Source organism: Anopheles arabiensis, chromosome 3 (assembly GCF_016920715.1).
Source record: "Anopheles arabiensis isolate DONGOLA chromosome 3, AaraD3, whole genome shotgun sequence".
Taxonomy (NCBI): domain Eukaryota; kingdom Metazoa; phylum Arthropoda; class Insecta; order Diptera; family Culicidae; genus Anopheles; species Anopheles arabiensis.
The window spans coordinates 22,490,227-22,512,691 of record NC_053518.1 but is presented as its reverse complement, the minus strand read 5'-3'; the positions used below and the strand labels follow the sequence as shown (position 1 = coordinate 22,512,691).

At 42.6% G+C, this 22,465-nt stretch overlaps 1 protein-coding gene across 1 annotated transcript in view; it reads left to right on the top strand.

The window, feature by feature from the left end:
- The first annotated feature begins 7,570 nt into the window (after positions 1–7,570).
- The window catches only part of LOC120899537, a 33,713-nt gene continuing 18,818 nt past the window's right edge, over positions 7,571–22,465 (top strand). Inside the window, exons 1-5 of the mRNA XM_040305504.1 lie at positions 7,571–8,114; positions 17,983–18,109; positions 20,738–21,069; positions 21,139–21,658; positions 21,726–21,988. Of these exons, the coding sequence (XP_040161438.1) occupies positions 18,031–18,109; positions 20,738–21,069; positions 21,139–21,658; positions 21,726–21,988 (1,194 nt within the window). The 5' untranslated portion in view covers positions 7,571–8,114; positions 17,983–18,030. The remainder of the gene's footprint in view (positions 8,115–17,982; positions 18,110–20,737; positions 21,070–21,138; positions 21,659–21,725; positions 21,989–22,465) is intronic.

Here is a 22,465-nt window from a genome sequence, read left to right as displayed (position 1 = left end):
GTGCGCGTGTGAGTGTGTATTTTTAATTGAATTTGAAGCGGACATAAACAGCGTTACAGAGGTCTGCGAAATGGTGAAATTAAGGGGTTTTGAGACTTAATGGTTTGAGAGAGTGGGTACAATGAGTATGAACTGTTTTTATTTTATTGATCAATGTACAGTGAATTTACCCATTATTTTCAAATTTAAGTATCAATTACAATTTTAAGTTTAAAATGAAGACAATTGCATTGCAACATTAATGCTCGTTTGATATAATATCACCGAATCTTGGGCTATAATTGTTAAAGAATATATTTATTTTTTGAAAAAAAAAATTATTATTTATTTATTTATTTACATAACTGCTGTCTGAGTTGAATTCTTAAGAACATACCTATTAACTAAACTTATTAAATATTTGCTCGGAGGATGGATCGGAAGGATGGTAAGGAGAGGTGATGGTCAAACAGGTGTGCGCAGGAATTAAACAATCTCACAGCACGTAATAAAGGGTCATTTAAACCAACTGAAGTGTGTCGATTTGGAACAAATAAAGGAGCATGAGGGCGTAAGGAACGAATTGGAACATAGAAATGCCGGGATGAAAGAATGATATGTGAATCCACAGCATTAGATATGAGCGAGGCAACAAACATTATTTGGGAAATGTGACGGCGTTTCTCCAATGAGTCCAGACACAACAGCTGGCATCTTTGCTCATAGTCCGGTAGGGTATCTGACGTGAAGCCGGGCATTTTGCTGACAATATACCGAGTAAATGATCTCTGCACTCTTTCTATGCGGTCAATCGATGTAAATGAGGTGGGACACCAAACAACAACACAGTATTCCAAAATCGGTCTTACTAACGAACAATATAACGCATTTAAACACAGAGGGTCGGTTATGCGGATTGAAAAACGTTTTATCATACCGATTGTTTTACGAGCCTTATTAACGGTAACGTCAATGTTATCGAGGAATGATAACCTGCTATCGAAAGTAACACCAAGATCTTTTACCGAGAGTACACGATTTATTGCTATACCCTCAAAGTTATAAGCAGTCGTAACGGGACAACGTGAACGACTGAAGGACATGACAAGACATTTTTCGGGGCATAGAACTAGCTGGTTCGATGAGCACCATGATGCAAATCGGTTGAGGATGTTTTGGAGCGATACGCAGTCACCAACAGACGATATAGATTTAAAAATCTTTAGGTCATCTGCATAACAAAGAAAACAATCGTGTGGAATGACTGAGTTAACATCATTAATAAATAAAACGAACAATAAAGGACTCAACACGCTACCTTGAGGCACTCCCGATTTGGATGAAAAGGATTTGGAAAAACAGGAGTTTAGTTTAACACGAAAAGAGCGATTGCTGAGAAACGAATCAAGCCAACGAATGTGTGAGTCAATGAAACCCATTTTGGATAGCTTCGCAAGAAGGATAGGGTGAGGAATACGGTCAAAGGCTGCTTTAAAATCAGTATAAATGATATCAACCTGAGAACCGCTGTCTAAACTGGAGATGATAACGGAAGTCAAGGAAATAAGGTTTGTCAAGGTAGAAGGTATAAAGGAAGAGATAGGATAAGAAAACAATTGAACATATCTGACGTATATTTAAATATTGATTAATAACTCTCAAACACAAATTATTGTATATTGATATGTGTACCAAAAACTGAAATCAGGCTTGCTTAAAAAAATGCTTATCAAGCCATAACCAGTAATGTTAACCAAACGAAATAAATGTGTCACAAAGCATTGAGAATTTATCAACTAAACATGAAATCGTGTAAGTAGAAACAAGAACAAAAATAGTTTTTAACAAAAAGACTATTTTAAGTTCACTACTAAAAGGTGAGCTGAAATTCCTCATCTAAATCCTACGATGCACATACACCGTTGACCTGCGGAATCAGATACTTGTTCATAACAGGAATAGGATCCGGAACAAATCCACGTACAGTTTCAAGTGTAGGATCATTTCCAATACCGGTTTGGGTTCAAAATCATTTCCAAAAACCAAACTAGGTTTTGTGATCGTTTCAAGAACATCTACGGGCTCTGTATCTTAGTAGCAGGGAAACTAAGTAGCAGAATTGTAATTGAAATTGCAGCTTCTCTAAAAAGACATCCCAAGAAACATTTCCTATGGCTTTTACACTTAAACATGTCTATAAAATGCTTTACTATGAGTGTATTAAGGCTTACAGTTTTAACATGTATTTTGAAGATACTTAATAGTATTTAAAGTTGTTAAAACTTTAAAATGTTCTGAAGGCGATGATAAGACTTTCTGTTAAAACTGGAGGCACATAGTTTTAACATGTCTTTTAAAGATGCTTAACAGTCTTTAAAGTTGTTAAACCTTTAAAACCTTTACCTTACTAAAGCTATGTGCTGTTTAAAACTATCTCAGCCATACACATAGCACTACAAATCGACTGAACTTGTGATCAGGCAAGTCCTCTTGATCTTAAGCCAATGGAATCCATTTTAATGTATAATATTGTTTATTTGTGTGTCCAAAATGTGTCAGCCATGTTGATGTGTAGATAAACCAATTCATAGTTTACAAGACAAATAGAAAAATGGCTATTTCCCAAATGTGTTTCCCGTCATTTTTATAATGCCACAGCCTTGAAAAAGCTTTTTGTGCAAATTGAGGGCGTTTTAATGAAAACTATATTTTTAAAATAATTTATTTTTAAACTAAAAAGATGCTTATTATTGAGGCGCTTTGCTATTTTTTTTATTATTATAATGTATTTCAACAGTCAAATTTTCTTGGCATGGATTTCTGCTCATACGCGAGCGATTTCCGAATCAAAAAAAAAAAATATTAAAACAACATAATAACTCTCAATTAATTCTCAACCATTTTTATGACATCATAATCATTACTTTATTGCCGTCTCAAGAACATATCCAAAGCAATAAGCTGTAATTTTGATAATTTATCTACGCCTCACATCTTAAAGGTCTAGAAATAGTTTTAACAAGTAGTCTTAACAGAGTTCTGTAGATGGGCCCTATCAGTCTTAAGAGAGTTTTATTATAGTTTTATTAGGTCATACAAGGTATTCAAATGAAAAAGGGAGGCTTAATGGAATAACCGTAACAACAACGTAAAAACTATGATAAGATTTAAAATTTTACTTGGGATACATATACCGAACCAGGTGTAAAGATCGATTATGGGTACATGATTTGATGTCTGTTATGAGTTGATAAAGTAAATTATAAGTTTGATTAAGTTAATTGATAAGTATTAAAAAAAAGAGATGAAACAATTTTTTGAATTAATAGAAATACTATGATTCGACTTTGTCCTAGAAATAAAGAACAAATTATTTACGTTATAGAAGTAAATATAAGATACAAATTGTTACCTGATAAAATTATTTAATCTAGAAATATGATCAGTCACGAAAAAAGAAATCATACCTTATCAATGATCGATCAAAATGAATGAAAGCAACCGCTTTTCTAAAAATAAAATGCAACCCATTATGCCTTTTTGGGCTGTTTTAAATAATCTCCAATACCATTGTTCCACTGCTTTAAAATAGCGTAAGCATTCCAGCTCGGAGCGTTTAACCATTTAAACCTAAACTCTCAATTCAAAAGCACTTCTCCAAGCCAACCTCTCACCAAAGCAGCGCGTAATGTGGACCCCGGACCTGGGCTGTTCTCAAAACTCCCGTTGCACATGTGTGCGTGTGTGTGTATGTGTGGATCGGTTTGATCGTTTCCAGCATTCCGCACCGACGCCAACCATTTGCATATCAAAATTAATCTCCCCAAACGGAAATAATTTATCCACTTATAATTTCGAGAGCCTCCCTCCCCCACGCCCGCTCCAGCCATCAGGTGGGCCCTCCCAGTGTTCCATGTTTGGTTTTGGTTCGTTTCGTTCCGCATGCTTAACCTAATAAACCACTAACCTTCTGCCGCAGGCGCCTCCACGCCTCTCGATTCTCGCACACCAGTGCGCTTTCCTCCACCGATCCGATGTTCTATGCAGTTTTCCTTTTGTTCCGATGTTTGCCAAATTCCTTTGCCCGTCCACAACCAACTGCTGCCGGGAGGGTGCTTTAAAAGTGCCCGTGGGAAGAAAATACCCATTTGGTGAGTGGGCACGATTCGGAAACGGCGCGAACCAAGCAGGCAAACCACCCTTTGCTGCTGTTCTACTGCGAAACGAAGGAAGTAAAAACAGCACCCAGTCAGCTCAAGCGTACAAGATTTGGCGAATGATTTCCACCACACCTCCGGAAATGTGTACTCGATGTACGAACGGTCTTTCTTTTCCTGCTCCCTAACAGCATTCCTTCTTTGACGCTTATATGTGTCACAGATTCCATGCGGAAGGAGAGCATGATCTAAGCGCCATCATGCCTGTGTCCCGGTGGCGGTAACGGGTGGTAATCGAGATTGTTAAAGGGGCCGGTGCTCACGATCACGAGTGGCAGGAAAAGTCCTCGATCGATGGCACGCGTACTGCCTTTACAGCACACCTGCAGCACGACTTGTACAGTTATGTCGTTTCCTTTTTGCTCGTCTCTTTTATCCCTCACTCCAAACCCGGAGGTACGATCAGTCACCCCGATTCACTTGACACTTTGCTGTACATTGCCCCACTGTCCACTGGTCGAGCGACCACTTCTATATCTCGACACAAATTGTTCTACGATTCATTTTCATGCTGCCTGTTTCCCGATCGGTGACATTGCAGCGCAGCGTTGCCTGAGTCATGCCCAGCTTGCCCAGCCATGGGTCTCTATTTCACTCTCTAGCTCACCGCAGGGCGTTTCACCCCCCCCCCCCCGCTCCGGTTTTCCATCGATGCGTTCCACGGCGCTCCGTGCCATCCTTATCTGTCACTCTCGATCGTCTCCTTCTGCCGTTGCCGTCTCGATGTACAACAACTTTTCAGCTGATCGACGGTACGATATTCACCTGGCAGTAGGAAGCACCTATCTCTATCTTCCCGGTATCTCTCTAACGTTAGTTTGTGTTTCGCTGGGCGGAAAAGTATTGCAAGTGAGTGAGTTTTGCAGCTCAAGCATTTAAAATTTTAAATTTTGCTTAGCTACACTAATTTTAACTTTACTTTAATATCTTCAAAGTTTTCAAGGTAAGTATCAAAGTATTTATCGTTTTACTAATTTGGATTTTTTGTTGTTGTTGCAGAAAATGTACTGTTATCAATTAAAACGTGTCAAACCAGTTTAATTAACCAGGTAATTAAAATGGTAATTAAACCAATAACACATCTTTTAAATTACTTATTTTTATATGACATCTACTTACTAATGACTGTAGCTAAGAAGGTTGTGAAACAGTAATACTTTAATTTGTCATTGAGAAATGCTCCCTGACCCGTATAAATTTTATCGTAGGAAATCCATAATAAAAGGATATAATAAGAAAATTAATTTTAATTAAAAATTAAATACGTCAATCTAAATACTAAATATTGTTTAAGAGAAGCTCATTACTTACTAACATTCTGTCAATGGGTCGTTGTTTGTTTGAAGCCAACAAACTGGAAATTTCAACCTGTTCAAGAATAGTGGAACAATATTCATCATCGTGCAGATTGTATCCGGAAATCACAGTTCGTCATATTGAATTTCACCATTTGTGTTAAAAAAAGATGCATTTTAAAATCCTTTTGTTTTTTCTGTTTGAAATTAGTTATCATACTTATAGCTAAAGTAATGTAATAGTAGATCAGAACGAGGAAGTGTGACGTCGATATATGTTTAATTGTGTTTGAAAGGATTCTAACTGCGAGAGAAGGATATAATAGTACATTTACTCACATTGACAGATACCATATTCACAGAATACCAAGATTGGAACAAGCAGGCAGAGTATTGCAGTTTTAATCACTACAACCACTACTTTTTCTGATCGCAGAGTAAATTTTTAAATTTTCAGCATATAACAACATTGAACATTCCGGTGCTACCAAAACTACGTCGTTGATTAAGATACAGTAGCGGACCTAGAACGCTTCCTTCAGGCAGACCTGCAACATTAGAGTAATATTGCGAGATGCTATCTCCTATCTTGACGATCAAGGTACGATTGGCATAGTCAAGAGACGATCAATTTAACTAAATCACGCCAAGCTTCATTAGTTTTTGTGATAAAGTGAGATGATTATTGCGATCAAAGGCCGAATGGAGATCGGTATTAGTAGCATTGACCTGAATGCCTTAGTCAAGGTGCGAATATCAATAATGCAAGAATTGCACGAGGTTAGTAGCTGTAGATCGGCCAGGGAAGCGGACATACCAAATCCTTCCTCGGGGGGAAGGTCCATTCTAGGCTTGAATCCATGACGAACATGTTATTGAGTCGTTCGAGTTGACGACTGTACCACGGGACCGCATCGAAGTAGGTGTTTCTGAATCATTATTTCCAAAAACTTACTATCTGCTCAAAGCATACAGATTTGACGGAAGTTTGACAACACTACCGGGGGGCTTCTTCGATATTAATGTGTTGTGTAGCTAGAGATGAATTGTGGTAAGCAAAGTAGTTTGCGAACCCATTGTAGATCTCGTTTTCGCCCTCAAACGTTTGATATTCCAACGTTATGCAAAACGGCAGACTGTTGCACTTTCGTTTGCTGTTCATGAAGTTCCAGAAAATCTTTGGACGGTAACTTATTGATACTCGAAAGGGCCGACTGTAGGAAACGTATGATTTGCGGTTATGAAACTTATAGACTCTATATATTTCCTTCTGTTTGAACTGATTCTGATCTGATTTGATCTGATTCCAAATGAAGATAACAGTTGTGTACCTTTGTTTGTTTATTGATGATGGTTTGCATTTAAATGGTTTTAAAATTTGTCATAAGGGAATTTATTTTGCATTTGATAGGTGATGTGTCAAATCAGTACCATTTGCTCAGAGAATTGTCAAGCCTAAAAAATCGCTTATAGCGAAATTCCGTACATCGAGTATGGCGTATATCGAGGAATAGCTATACATCGATTGTTGTGATTATTATTGTTAGTTTAATTCAAATTGCCGTTACAAGAAGCATTACAATATTACCACAATGCAACAATATTATCAATTGTGTATTTGTGGTTCTTAAGACAACTTGAATGCTTGAATAATATTTGATGATTGTCTACTTCGAAAAAAATATTTTGGTCCTGATTCAATGAATATTTCAAAAAGGTATTGAAAGCAATAATAATTTCCCTCAACACACTATACAATATTTCTGTAAAACTTCTTTCAATTCACATTAAAACTCTATCAAAACTACTTCCCATCTAACCACCTAAACCGCCACAAAGAAAATTGAACCTCAAATGCTGAGCTGAACGATCGCTTGCCCACTCTAGGGGGATCTACGTGGGACAAAGCGCAGCAAAGCGGCGCACGCGGCCACCGGCTTTATTTCGCAGCTCAGCGACGACGCCCCACTCCCAGCGCTCTCCTCACCCAACCAACCACCAGGCAACGGCAGCGCTTGTTTAGCCCCGGCACGGCGAAGGCACATTCCGGTCGGCATTTGGAACACTTCTTCAGTCTGCCATAACACCGCGGCCCGCTCGGTTCGGTTCTCGATCATCGCGATCGCCGTCGACACAGACTCGTAGTACCTCGAACGCCCCGGCAGGCAGGCAGAGTGTGTGTTGAGTCCCGGTTTTTTTTCACTTCCCCGTTCATTCCCCCATAACAAAAACTCACCCTTTGCCCCTTAACCGGTTTGCTCCGTGTCGGTGTGCGTGTATTCCTATGTTTTCATCCCTCTCCCTGTCCGCCGGGTTAGTGCTTTCGTGCCCAAGCTTCCAAGCGTTGGAGTGCTAGAGAAAGAGAGGAAGCAAAAAAAAAACGTGTCGCTTTCGTCGCAACCTAACTCCGCAAAGTGTCCACCCGGGTGCCGGGGTTGTGTGCGTGTGTGTTTGTGTGTGTGTCCTGAAAGTCGGAAGAACGTGGTGTGGCCGCAATTTGCGCGCGCGCCAGCCGAGGTGTGGTCCAGTTCCAGATCTTCCTGCTTGTCCTGCTTCTTGCTGTGTGTGTGTGCGAGCGCCCAGATGAACCTCCCTCCTGGAGTGCAGACGGTTCCTTGAGAAGGTGCGAACATCGTTGATTTTAAGAAAGAAAGAAAGCAACAACAAACTGGTGTGGGATGCACCCATTCTTCCCGCGGTGGTTTAATGTTTTCATGTTGCGGACGGATGGAGGCTTTCTCCTGCAGAATGGGCCGGACCGATCGGCCCAAAACCACCGGGAGGAGGCTTGCGTGAAACCAGCACTGTGCCGCGCAGTGTACCAGTTACTTATTCTAATTATCAAGTGGATTAAAACGCAATCGAAGCAACGAGCGTTGGGGCGCGCTTAATTTTGCACGCTGTTCGATTACTTTTCGTGCCGTTTTTTTTCCCCCGTGCCGGGCTACGGTCTAATGCGGACGGTAAACGAACGCACTGGCCTGGAAGGCATCAGCTGACGTGCACGCTCACGATCCGCACGAGGACGGGAGGAAATGCAAATCAAAGCGAAAACATACTCCTCAGGGCCTCTCGGAGGTGCACTAAACGGAAACAAAACACAAGAAGAACTAATACCCGGACCGGTTCCGCCAGTATGGTTCTCATAAATCATACCGCACTCTCTGGCGTTTGTTGTGTGCGTTGTTTGGTTTTTTTTTGGGTGGCTCGCGAGTGCGCGCGAGAGAGTTTTGAAACAGTTCCATCCCCTCCCCAGGCCTCCCTCCGCTTGCTAACGGGAGGTTGAGGGAATCGGGGGCTTCCCGTAGCATAGATCCAGGCCAGCGCCAGACTACGACAGGGAGCGCGTTCGGGATTTTCGTACGCACCGTGTTTGCGAACAGTTTGGAGTTCTTTACGATGTAGCGCAAAAAAAAAACGACCGGCACAAACAAGCAACAAGCAACACGAGAACCAGACCCTGGGCACCCCGGGCAATGGAGCCGTACGGGTAGAAGCGCACCCCGTTGGTTAAAAGACGGGCAACGGGAGGAAAGCGAAACATCGCCGTACGGTTCATGTAAATGTGACCGAGTTTCGTTTTGTGCTTGGGATTTTTTTTTTTTTTTTGCTCGGTACGGTTTGTTGCAGATGCAACTTCACCAGCGTTTGTTGCGAGACTCCCAAAGCCGAACCGGGTTCGCGCACTCTGACGTAATGGATGGAGTGCTCGCCGATAGTTTGGGCAATAAATTGGGCTCAAAAGCACTATTTTTTTTTTTTGCTTTTTCGCAAACACACAGTTCACGTGCTAAAACTTCCCATCTGGGTTGATCTTTGCCACCCCGAAAGCGCGCGGGATTGCATGGGAAAATGTGTCACAATGGACGGCGAGCCAGTGTTGCCACTCCACGTTTCAAAGATTAATTCTCCTGTCCTGCGACCGGACAATTGAGGGAGCTCAAAAAACAAGGCTCACAATGGTGGAAAACAAAGGCACCATTTTTCCGCGCACAGATTTGCATGCTTTTCCCTCGCCGGAGTGCTGTCGGAGTGCTGTCAACTGGCGGCTTAGGCGGGTTTTCTCTTGCCGCGCGATGCTTTTCCTCAATTTATCGCTTTCGTGCATAATTTGGCTTAAAGAAAGACATACACACACAGTCAGAGAATGAAGGTAATAAAACACAAATCTCTCAACCTCATGGAGAGAAACAATGAAAGAAAGAAGCACACACAAAAAAAACGTAACTACACCGACTGGTAATGCTATTGTTTCGAAAGCATGAGTTTTGACATGGAAAATGACCGTAACCGGGCCCGGGTAGGTGTCCCGCCCGACTTCTGCTACCGGGCGATCGTTTTATCTCGCGCTGGTACGCTACACCCCGAACAAAAGGGAAATTTGATGGCAAGTGCATTGACCACCGGCGTATCGGATGCATTATTTGGCGGGCGCGCGCGCGTTATCATCATTTGAGATGCTGTTTTCCCTGCCCGGCGCCACGGTGCCCCTTGCGCCCGGAACGTTTGCTCGTAAGCGTGAAAGTGTTTTTATTCCGCTTCACCTTCATCCCCCCCCCCCTGCTTGGCCCCGTCCTGTCGACCCGATCGATTTGAATATGGAGCATAATGCCAAGGCTCCAAAACCGTCCACCACGAACATCCAAACACGGCGAACAATGTCCGGCGTCGGGTGCGAAACGCTCGAAATTCCGTGCGCACCCGCGGGGACGTGCAGCATTGCATTGTGCTGTCTTTCACTTTTTCCGCGACCGTCGCGCGTGCTGCTGTGCCCTGCCCTCCCCCGGCCAGGTCGTTGGGCGAGCTGAATTGGATTTGCTATTTGAAGTGCGCGTTTATTTTCGCGATCCATAAGTGATGGTTGGGCCGCAATGGGGGATGATGTTTGTGGTGTTTGCCGGTTTTGCTTGCACAAAGCGAAGGAACAATAAAGACGATTGATTTATTTGTTTGCATGAAAAGCGTGTGCTGCAGGAAGCGAGTAAATGGGGACGAAGCGGTGTGCCTGTTTTTCGGATGGGAAGATTTACATCATGTCAGAATAAAGGGGGAGGTTTGGGTTTGTTTAACGTTAAGGGGTTACTTTTTGCTCAATGTTTGAATTGTTGTTACATGCGTTCGGATCTTATCTTGGTATTTTTTAAGTCGTTATCGTAGTGTATGGATGCACCATTTCAAATTTAGCACAACCCAAACAATAAATATAACCCACATTGATACCAAATATTTGATGAAGAGTATACAAAACAATTCATATTGCTTTGAGAACAATTGAAATAAGTTTGCTTTTTGTTACATTTCGTGTACTAGGAACATTTGAACAGCCTGTACAGTTTTTCTCTGAGTTACGCGACACTCAAGCTAGACAAATTTAAGTTACTAGAATTTTTAATTATTGTTTTACATTTACATGCCAAACCATTTGAATTTACTCAAATAATTGTCAAATGCACAATAAATTTAAGTTTCGCTAAACTTTAAAAACAACTTTGAAGAGAAATAAAAATATAATTTTATAGGAGGATTCTATTAAATAAGTAATTACAGAGTTTCCCAAGATTTGTTGGTTGGTTGCCATATTTTTGGGGTCTTCTCACGATTTATTCATCGTTTTCCATATTTTTTTTTGTATCGTTGCCACAATTTATTGGTATTGGCTGATTGAATATTAATACAAACGAACCACAAAATTCTGGAATACGCCCAATAAATCATGAGAATGATAATCAAACACAGGTATCAACAACAAAAAACATGGGAAATTTTGAAAGCATAAAACATAATAAAGATAACTAAAAAAATAACGATGCATAAATTATATTTTGGCTAAAGAGCGTTATATTCGACTTACGCAAATATCCAAATTACGGAAATGTCTCCAGAACGCATTATTTATGTAGCTTGGGGAAAGACTATACTATAATTATTTACCATATCTAGAATTCTTACTATCTTTTGTGTCATGTAAAACTTCATACTAATAAAATAAAATAAAATTATGATACAGGTTAACCAATTAAAAGACATAATGGAACACGAATGACGATGTTGCTTGGTAAAAAGAATGTATTGAACGATTTTGTTTAAATTTACATATTTTGAAAAAATAAAAGACCAGTGAAGCATACGTTTGCTTTATATCGTTCATTCTTATATTTCAAAAAGTTTAGAGCAATACTCCTTGTCCATATAAACACATAAACCATATAAACAACGCGATTTGACCGTTAATTGTGATTAAAACATTTGTGACTCGTGAGATTTACAATTTCAACTATAATGATATAATTCAACATTCATTTTGTAAAGTCATCTTAGAGAAGTTAATATCATAACAATGTGGAAATAAAATGTTTCAGGTCATACTTAATGGTATGTGTTTTAATTTCTAATAATGAGTTTGAATCATACTTTGTGGATTCGTTTTTCTGCCATATGGGTTTTTTTCTAGTGTTTGTTTAATTTTTCAATTGCTTAACTGCATAGCATTAACAATATTTTGCTCATCCGTTTAATAATAATCACTATTTAATGTTTAATTTAAATAATGTTAGGACAAGACGCATCTAATACATCCATTACATGTACATATTTGTATGAAATAATTGCTATGTTTCTTTGATATGTTCAGTTTAATAACAATCTCACATTCCTGAACAATCATAAACTTTATATATAATTTTGTCGGCGCAAATTTCCCACTGTAAGCTCTACTTATCACCATTTTCCAAAATTTAACTAAAAACACATATTATAAAATCAAAATTTACGCTTATGTAGGCATGCTAAATCATACCTCGGCCTTATTTACGACATCTTGCATCGTGGTTCTTCATCTTCCCTTATCCATCCTTCAACAAATTTATTACACAACTCCCGCAGTAAGCTTCGCCACGGGAGATGGGAATGTGAAAAATTAAGATGTAATTTCAACCACCAAGCCGCTTTTACGACCATACTGTTCACACACAGACAAAGTCCCGCCAGCACCATTAAACTTGACGAAGTAATATTACCCTCCAAACGGTCAATCAACATTCAATCGAACTTTTGCAGCGGCAATTTTGTGCAAACTTCCCCCTCCGGCTAACGGGTCGCACTGTGCGAATAAAATTCACCGTTTTATCACGCACCGGGGCAATGGCACATCAACAACTCACGCCGGGCTCTAATTTGGCAGCCGCGTTAACAACTTTAACAGCCGCCCTGCCGAAAAACTCTAATTCTACGACGGTCCACGAGACGGTTCGGCGGTTCCGCTAATGAGAACCACGGCTCGATTCTATTCTATAACGGGTATACACATCAACGCCCATTAACATGACACGGTAACGATGGCGGCAGCTTTATTTCGTCGTGGTGCTTTGGTGGTTGTATTTGGTGCTTTGTGTCTCCCGGTGGCCCGGATTGACATGTGAAGTGCGCTGTTATAATTAATTCAAAACTATCTCCCTGCCTTCACCGCTAGAGTGCTGTTCTTTTGTTCCGCAATTCCACCCAAAGATGGGCAATATTCGGGGTTGCCGTGGAAACTATCGGCCCCAGTATCGGCCACCCTAGTAGTACGAAAGCTTACACCAAAGTCAACGGTTTTCGGTCTTCGGTGCGCGGGCTGGAAGATACGCTTGACATTCGTGGCACGCATCGGATGGTGTTGTGGGAGGCCTTGTGCGTGACGGGCCATGCCTGTTCCCGGTCGTTCTCATTTGCCAGCAACATCGGCTTAACGTCAACTAATCTACCACAGCACGACCAGCCGCTCTTCGCTCGCAGCTCGTTTCGTCCTGCGCGATCAATCGTAGAAAGCATGCCCGGGCGGGATTAGGTCAATCGTGGCTGTAATTTCTCCATTTTAATTTCCCGTAATTTAATTCATCGCTGCACTGCACACTGGCCGCACCGCGATGCCAGCACGGCCAGGCACCGCGATAATCTGTTTGTTTAATAAGGCGAGCTTGCGGGCAGCGGCCTGCACCATCATGCTGTGTTGTCGATGCTGATGATGATGATGATGATGATGATGTTGGGTTTGGTGCTGATGGGGGCTCACGAGAGGACGGTTTTGCTGAACGCCCGCAGGCGTAGGAGAAAGGTTCATCGATGACGCAGTGGTTGCGTTCGGTGCTGCTGCTGCTGCTGCTGCGGTCGCAGCTCGAACGCGTCAGGCTGCGGTTTGGTGTGTTTGGGGCCGGCGAATAATCGGCACCGCTTAGCAAGTCGTGCAGTGTGGGAGGAGTGGAGCGTTCGGAGGAGGTGCCGCATTAATGCGTCAATGCCCTCGCCAGATCCGTGCCCGCTAGGAGGTGTAGCGGAGGAGGAGGAGGAGGTAATGGCAGGAGATGCAACACCGAGATGCAGACAGCATTCGGAGAAATTCGCTCGATGAAAGATTACACCGTCGCATTCGCATTCGCACGAAGGAAGCTCCCCCGCAGTCCCCTGTCCCTCATATCCTTTTAAGCGTTTGAATTGTGAGAAGTCATTGGACTGCTGGACTTTCGGCCTCGGGAAGGAGAAAATAAACTGTATCGCCGGTTGGGCGAAATTATCTTTCTTGTTTTGCTCAACCGCAAACCCATCCAAATCCCGGGTTGAGATGTGTCCTACGTTTCTGTTTCTCCTATCTACCAGGGCGGATGGGCAGATGGACCCAGCGCGAATTCATTGCCGGTGTTTTAAGGCGGGCGCCAAACAGAACCCAGCTGGCTAAACGGAACCAAGGCTGCAGACAGCACAGGCTACCACTGCTGTCACTGTGTTGTGTCAGGCCCGCTCGAGGATATTTTAAGATAATTGTTTCTCCAACCCTCCAGTCCCTCGGCAGTGCTCTCCCTCAACTTTCACACCGCTCTGGCGGTGACCGGTGGCGAAATTATCAAATGGCCACCGGTAAACCGTTGATTAATTGGGCCACATTTTCGGGTGGTTACTCTACTCGGACCGAACCAGCGGCGGCCCTTGGAGGTAGCTGTAGGTGCACGGTTTTGCTTTGGAGACGAATCGGCCCTGGGGTGCCCAGGGTAAGCTGCGATGCTAAATGTTTTGATAAGCTAGAAAAAGCGTCGGTCGCTTTGTGCGCTGGGCGGACGTGGGAAGAAAGCATCGCGATAACATTCATTTGTCGCTTCTAATGCATCATTACAACGGTATCGCCGGGCCACTTTGGGGCAAATTGAGACAAATTAAACCGTTTATTTTCAACCAAGCTTCAAATTATACGCTCAAATTAGTGTGAATATTTTAAGGAAAATTTCGAAACATTAATGTGCTTTTCTTACTGAGCGGTTAGCACAGCACAGAGTTGTGGTGAATTTTTCGAGCAAAATGAACGATTTGCAGTGTAAAGATTATTTAAAAAAAAAAACAACCCTCACCCCATTTAGATACTATAATTATAATAATCTCTAAACAAACAGGAAAACAAAATTCGACTTCAGATAGCAATGCTAGTAATAAAGGATCAGATGCATCGATAAATTGACAGTACTATTTAAAGATAAAATTTTATAGTAATGAGGAGATTTACGATTCTAGCCAGCTTTCTTGTATGGAGTTTGGCAGTTGGAGACTCAAAATATGTCAACACTCCATACAAAACACATACTAAACTATCCTCAGAGTTTCAGATTGTCATACAAAAATCCTACAAAAATTTAAACAAATGCCGATTCGACTCATGTAAGATAGATCTTTGTTTTTGCTGAACCTTAAAAACTGAACATGGTTTGATTCGATTATTTTAAATGTATTTAAAGTATTAAACCCAATATTTCAATGCGAAAAAAAGAAAGAAAAAACATTTTATAAATGCATCTTTGTTCCTTCGAAAATTATGCAATTCAATATTACCAAACAAGGCTGTCCAATGGATCCAACCTGGATAATGAATATTATTCCACTGAAAGCAAAGTCCTTATAGGATACAGATTGATGCATGCCTAAGGAATTGACAACTGAAAGTAAATAGAAGTAGTCTCGGTTTGACAGTTGACAGTTCGTTTGTTTACATATTGTAATGGATGCTGACTCCGATTGATGATTTTTTTTCTGAAATTCTCTTTAAAACGATATTTTTTGAAGATATTGCAAATGAATTCATTATTGATGAGAGCCACACACTCAAAAACATTCAAATTCCTGTGACATTGTGATGAAATTGGCGCATCAAAAACAGTTAATTTTCAGTAAAACCTGTGTGTTTGGTGCGAATTTTCGTTGGTAGAACACATTTAAACATATTCATATTTTAATTAAATGAATAAAAACGAAAAATCTCCAAAATAAGTAAAAAATTCGCCATATTAACACCCAATTCGCTTCGAGCGTGTGTGCATGCGTGTAGAAACTAACGAGACAACTGTCAAATCCATGATCTTTGTATTAATGCAAAAAGAGCTTTGTATCGACCTGTACCTTTAAGTGTCAATAATGTAAAAATTGGCAGGTTTGGCTGATTATATATTACCTGAGTGACTTCACAAAAGCTTCACTCAAACTAACTTTTGAACAGTTTTTTATTAAATCCAATAGTTTTTTCAATAATGAAGAAGTGTTGAAGCATGCAACAACCTTTTCATCAATTTCATTCATAAATAATTCAATCATGAAATTGGTTTTTAATTATCCTTCCAAGTGTTGATTGTACATTTAATCAATGATAACGTTACTGAGCGTGAGCGTGAACATGCCCAGCGAGGCGCTACCATCCGCCGAGTGGACATCAGCGCGTTGGAACGCGTGTAAGTTGAAAATGTTCCACCCACCCCTGCCAAGTGAAACCGAGTGGCAATTGGCGAACCACTTTGTGAACAATTCCGTTATGGAAATGACCGTGGAACAGATCGATGTTGCGAAAAGATATACGCCGATATGTAGCCGTAGAGCACTCGGAGCACAGACACCACTTTCCATCACCATCACGGTGCGCTGATTATGATAATGCACCATCGACTGGTCGCGGAAAATGAAACTGCCGATGTTATCAGCCGTGTGCAGTGACCGGCGATTGTTGATTAGGATTTAATTCGTGTTTGTCACTTTCTGCACCGTTGTAGATGAGCTTTGCATTTTTACGTAAATTTAAATGTTATTTAGTTACCGTATTACTGCACGTTGTCTAGGTTCAATGCTACGCGACGCTTTCAAAGCATTTTCTCCTTGCTGGTTCCCACACATCTACGCCTTAAAGCTCCATAGTAGATCCATTACCTACCAACCTAACACAAACGCTCGGGCTTTTATGTCTGCGCAAGATATCTCTCCCCAGGACGCCTAACCACATTCTTGCAATTACCGTACGTGATTTGGCTATTCTCGCCGGCCGCATCGTGCGGGTCCGTTGTTCCGTCTCTTTACTTGACATGACGCTGACATTAAATAAGACCCGCGCGCGCGCGGCCCGGGGAAAAAGAAAAGCTGAAGAGAAAAAAAAACAATCGAGCAAAACAGCCATCCCAGCGTAAACGAAAACGACGTGAGCAACGAAGACACAAACTAATTACGCACGTCGGCGAGCGACCGTCGTTAAGTGCACCGCGCGGCCACCGACGCTCGTCACCCACCGCGATGGGTGCGCGTTCTTGCCATAAATGGGTGGCCCGGAGAAAAGTGGGTGGCTGTTGCTGTTCGCTTTGGTCCGCGCGAGCAGAAGGACAAGCATACAAAAAGCAGCATAATGTGAAAGATAATGGTCGGAGAGTGAGTGAAAATGGAAGATGGAAGCAAAAGCATACAAAACAGACCTGTGAAGCCTGTTTACGCTACACACGCCCGATCGTTTAGCTCGGAAAAAGGGGCCTAAGGAGGGTCTGCGGTGGCCAGTGGCCGGAATGACATGAAGAACGCAACGTGTGGCAACGAGAAAACATTATTTTCCACATCTCCACACCGTCGTCGACCTTCGCCAAGGCCAGACGAAACTAGAGAGACACGAAACGTACACACAAACACACACACACAATGGGGCATCGAGACACCCGGCGAAGGATTCGGCGGCACCAGCTAATAGCTCGGTGTCGACGCGTGTGTTTCATGCCGGGTGGGCTGATCTTTGGTTTGTCTTGTTTTGGTGCCTTTGATTGGAATGCGTCTAGTTCGGGTAACGGGTGTTTTCTAATCTCGTTTATTTTTTTCGGCCAGATGAATTGATTTATGTCTGTTGTGGTCTGATGAGGGTGAGATTGTTCAGCTTTTAAGCAGCTTATCTCAGCTCGAACGCCAAAGCATGTCCTATAATATGTAAATAAAATCCCTCTACACACCGTTGCATAACTTGAATGTTGAACCGTAACACTCTTCAATGCTTGTTTGGCTGGGATCGGCGCTTAGCCACTAGAAATGATCACTAAACTCAAAAAATACCACTATTTAATTCTAACGAACTTTGAAGCCATTCTTCAACCAGTTTCGACCTTCCCAGCAGGTTCGCCGTCTCCCACGAAATTGCAAACCTCACAACTGATCTCACGATCTTCTCACCGTTTCTATTTCAGAAGAATGAAAATACGACGCAATCGTCGGCCGCCCGCAAACAGAAGAAGATGCTCTCAGGGCATTTCCCAACCTGCACCGTAGGATTGCTGATTTGGTTCGGATGCTTTTCCACGCTTGTACACGCAAGTAAGTTTCGCTTCTAGGTACCTCGTGCACCGTTTGAAGCTGTTTCAACGTGTTGTTGCAATAATTTCTAGGAACGATTTCACACCGAGTTGCTACTCAGCGTGCTCCATTCCGTTTAGATTGATCGTGTTCTCGTGCGACCAATGCGACTGGGATTTGGTCCGAACAAAGCTAATATTTCTGCCTGTCTAACGTTTTGTAGCCATTCAGGGGGGAAAAACACTTCTTTACACCGATCTTACCCACGCCAGAAAGGCACAAATTAGGCCATCGTTCGGTGTGCCCACCCTTTTTCTCCAAAATCCACCGATCGTAACATGTGGACGATTGTGACGGATTTCACGCACGCTTTTGTGCCCGTGCGCGTCCGTCCCGTGAAGTTCGAGGTCACGCCTGCTCGGCTGCACTATCATCAACGAGCGCGCCCAGATTGGACGATCGCGAATCTCGCATCGAACGGTCAGCGATCGGAAAGTAATTGCCCCATTCCATAAGGGGTCTGCCACAGGGAGAAGGAGGATCCGATCCACCTGGTCCGGATGTAGGTTAATGAGGAGCTAGGAAGTTGGGGCTACGAAATGTTGCCAATTCACTGTGCCCCCCCGCTCGTTGCGTTTGGTGGGAGCAGCACCTCACCAGCACCGAAGATCAAACAGCATCCGTACCGGCCGTGTGCTGCCAGTCGAGATTGTGCCCGCCCGGAGTGCACAGACAGCCCTGACATAGTGGTCAATTTTTTCTCCCATCTAGCTTGCACCAGTCGATGCTTCACCGTGACAGGTGAAATATGAAGAGTAATCGCGGTTGCGCTTGCTGAAGCAAACGCCGGGCACAAAGTTTTGAGTGTTGCAATCGCAGAGGGAAGCCACTGGGCAGCATTTGAAGCAGTGTTGTGTTGGATTTCGCAAGCGATTGGAATTCGTCATGCGGCGGCAGCTACCATCTTGCAAAGCGATGGTGCTTTGTAATTACTTTGATGATTAATGTTTTTTTTTTTTGTTAACAACTTAACCTATCCCGTTCAATGCAATCACCTCTTATTGCTGTCTATTGTGGATGGTTATGGCTGTATTTTAATTTTCGCTTGTGAAACAATCACTATTTGCTCCTCTTAACAGCTCATGAAATTGAAACGTGGCTGCATTAAAGCACACGTAGCTATTGAAATGAATGAATAATACACAGATTTTTATATTTTGTATTTAAGTTCATTAAAATTTCAATTCAACAATGACATCAAACCACGATAAGCAATAATTAGACATGTTCAGTTTCTTCTGTTCTTTAAAATGATCTAACTAGGTCCACTAAATAGTTTTAAGACAGTTTAGTTCGTTAGTCTAGAAAAGCTCAAAATTGCCCATTACACAAACGAACGTGGAATACACAGAAATGTGAACAATAAACTGCTTGGGTAGGGATACGCGAACTACTAATTACGATTCGACGAAGACTATTAACGGATGGAGTAAACGGAGCAACGCACTGGCGTTGAACTATTTAGCCAGGTTCTTGAAACATAAATAAGTGCGTGAGAACAAATGGAGACGAATTTAGTTGAACGCTTCAGAGGAACGAAAAAATTTTGCTCTTTCAGTTTTTGAATTTTAGTTTTAATTTCTAATGTTTTCTATAAAAAATGACCTTTTTTCGGGTGGCTGAAGAAAACAAACGTATGGCGGACGAAGAAATTCGTGTAAATATATGTTTAAGAACTACCTTTGATTTTTAACAACTCCTCTTCATTTTTCGCGACAAAAGTGTTGGTATAGAGCGTTTGCATAATATTGGTTCAGAAAATGTCGGTGGGACGCAGCTGGGGGATTTTAGACCAGTTTGCGGACTAGGGTGTTATATCGAAATTCTGCCGAAATTCGCCTAAAACGATTGGATTGAATTTTGGCGTTATAGCTTGCCACTGCCTGTGGCTACGGTTTTCTGCTTCCTGATATGTTTGTTCATGTTTTCTAGGAGCTATTACACTGTATGACCAGTGGCATCGACCTCCCGGCCAAATAAACACAGCGTTGTAGAAACTTTTCCCTCGGTCTTCATTTTCAGCATCATTTGGAGCTTCTTGTCGCTCAGGTTCGTCGGCCATTTGGAACTGGGCTTTCTTTCGATGCTCTGATTGTTGTCTAATAGTTCCAAGATGTTGTAGTTGCCGGAACAGGCCTATGACGTCCACAAACTAAAGCATGGAGTTCATTTTAGATGCTACGGGGTGCCGTTTTTTGATTGCGCACGCTTTTGAACGAAGTTGTTTTACTTTTTTGTCCCTCACGGTTATAGTTCGACTAATAGAAGTATCAAATTTTTTCTGCTAGCTGAAGGGATACTACTATTGAAAGTGTAAATATTGTTTCGTTAGTGCGGATTAAGGTGCATGAAAAATCGACATTTTTTGTCATTTTTTTAAATGCAAACGTTAGTAGAATGAACTGGATTGTTCGCCATCTTCAAGTTTTTTTTAACCTAATCCAACGCAGCATGTTGGACATTTCTAGACTGTTCTAGACATTTTGTTCAAAGTTGATAAACTACTCTCGCAAAATCGATTCAGATAATTTATTGAATAATCTTATTTTTATGACCAAAACCGAATCTCATTTTTCCTATCCTTTGCAGACATCATTCATAATGTGCTGGGTCTGCCGGACACCTGCGTCTACCAGAACCAGGTCCGCACCTGTCGGCTTTCCTTCTCCTGCTGGCTGGAGGGTGGACGGCACGTGTCCGGCTGTGGCGAAAACCGATGGCTCATGTCCTGCTGTGTGTACGACAATGAGCAATCGAGTGCCGTCCTTGCGCCGAAGGTAGCGTACGCCGGACCGATGGTACCGATGGTGCCAGTGCTGCAGCCCATCGTACCGGTGAACCGACCCAACATGCTTGTTCCACCCCAAAGCTTTACCAAGAAGAAAAGCTTCTTCCACCGTCGCTCCGACCAGCTGATGCAGGCGAGTATAATAATCCTCATAAATACCAATTGGAGCACAATTAATATTAAGCCTCTTCTTCACCCGCAGAACGAATGTGGCATTCCGCAAACGTCACAGAACACGCTGCAGAAGCGCATCATCGGCGGACGGACGGCCAACTTTGCCGAGTACCCGTGGCAGGCGCACATCCGCATAGCGGAGTACCAGTGCGGTGGAGTGCTGGTGTCGCGCCGGTTCGTCGCCACTGCGGCCCACTGCATCCAGCAGGCCCGGCTGAAGGACATCCTCATCTATCTGGGCGAGCTCGATACGCAAAACTCGGGCAAAATTGTTGAACCCCTGCCGGCGGAGAAGCATCGGGTGGAAATGAAAATCGTCCATCCGAAGTTTATCTTCCGCATGACGCAACCGGACCGGTACGATTTGGCCCTGCTGAAGCTTACCCGGCCGGCCGGCTACAAGTCACACATACTGCCCATCTGTCTGCCGATGCGACCACTGGAGCTGGTCGGCCGCAAGGGCATCATTGCCGGGTGGGGCAAAACCAACGCCAACATGGGCCAGACGGGAACCAACATCCTTCGAACGGCGGCCGTTCCTATCATTAGTAAGGGAGCATTGGTTTAAGCAGTGACGTCTATTATAATGTATGGTGTTTTTTGTTGTGTTTTTAGGTACAAAAGAATGCTTGCGATGGCACAGCAGCAAAAACATCAACGTGGAGCTGTTCAACGAGATGTTCTGCGCCGGCCATTCCGATGGACATCAGGATGCTTGCTTGGGTGACTCGGGTGGGCCGCTCATTATCAACGATCGCGGGCGGTACACGCTGATCGGCATTACCAGCGCTGGGTTCGGCTGTGGCGTTGACCATCAGCCCGGCATCTACCACAATGTGCAGAAAACAATCAAATGGATACAGAGCGTTATCTATGCGTAAGGCAGGGAGGGGCATACCGTATGTCTTCCCGTGGTGCTCTCTTCACCCCCCCCCCTCCCGAAAACAGTGCAAACCAGCGGTGCAGTAAAAACAGTATTGATTATTTATTGAGATAGCATTTTAATCAACCTGGCGAAAGCGAATGCAGCACACTATTGTGATCTTTTTTCCTTTTTTTAATCTACGAACGATGCAAACAAAACGTAACAAAACGATGAAAATCTTCTACCCTTACTAGTGGTGCAAAACGTTTCAAAAGCTACTGTGCTACACAATTTCTTAGGAAGATTTTACTAGTTTGAATGATTGACTGACTGCTCTCTGTATTCTTCAAGTGACGCTACTTTCTAGAGCGAGCGAACAATGCAATGAATTTTATGAAATAAATTATTTATCGTACGTAATCAGTTGTTTCTACTAATAAGAGTGTGGTTGCCGTAATATCACAATCAAAAAGCTTAAGACAAAAAGACC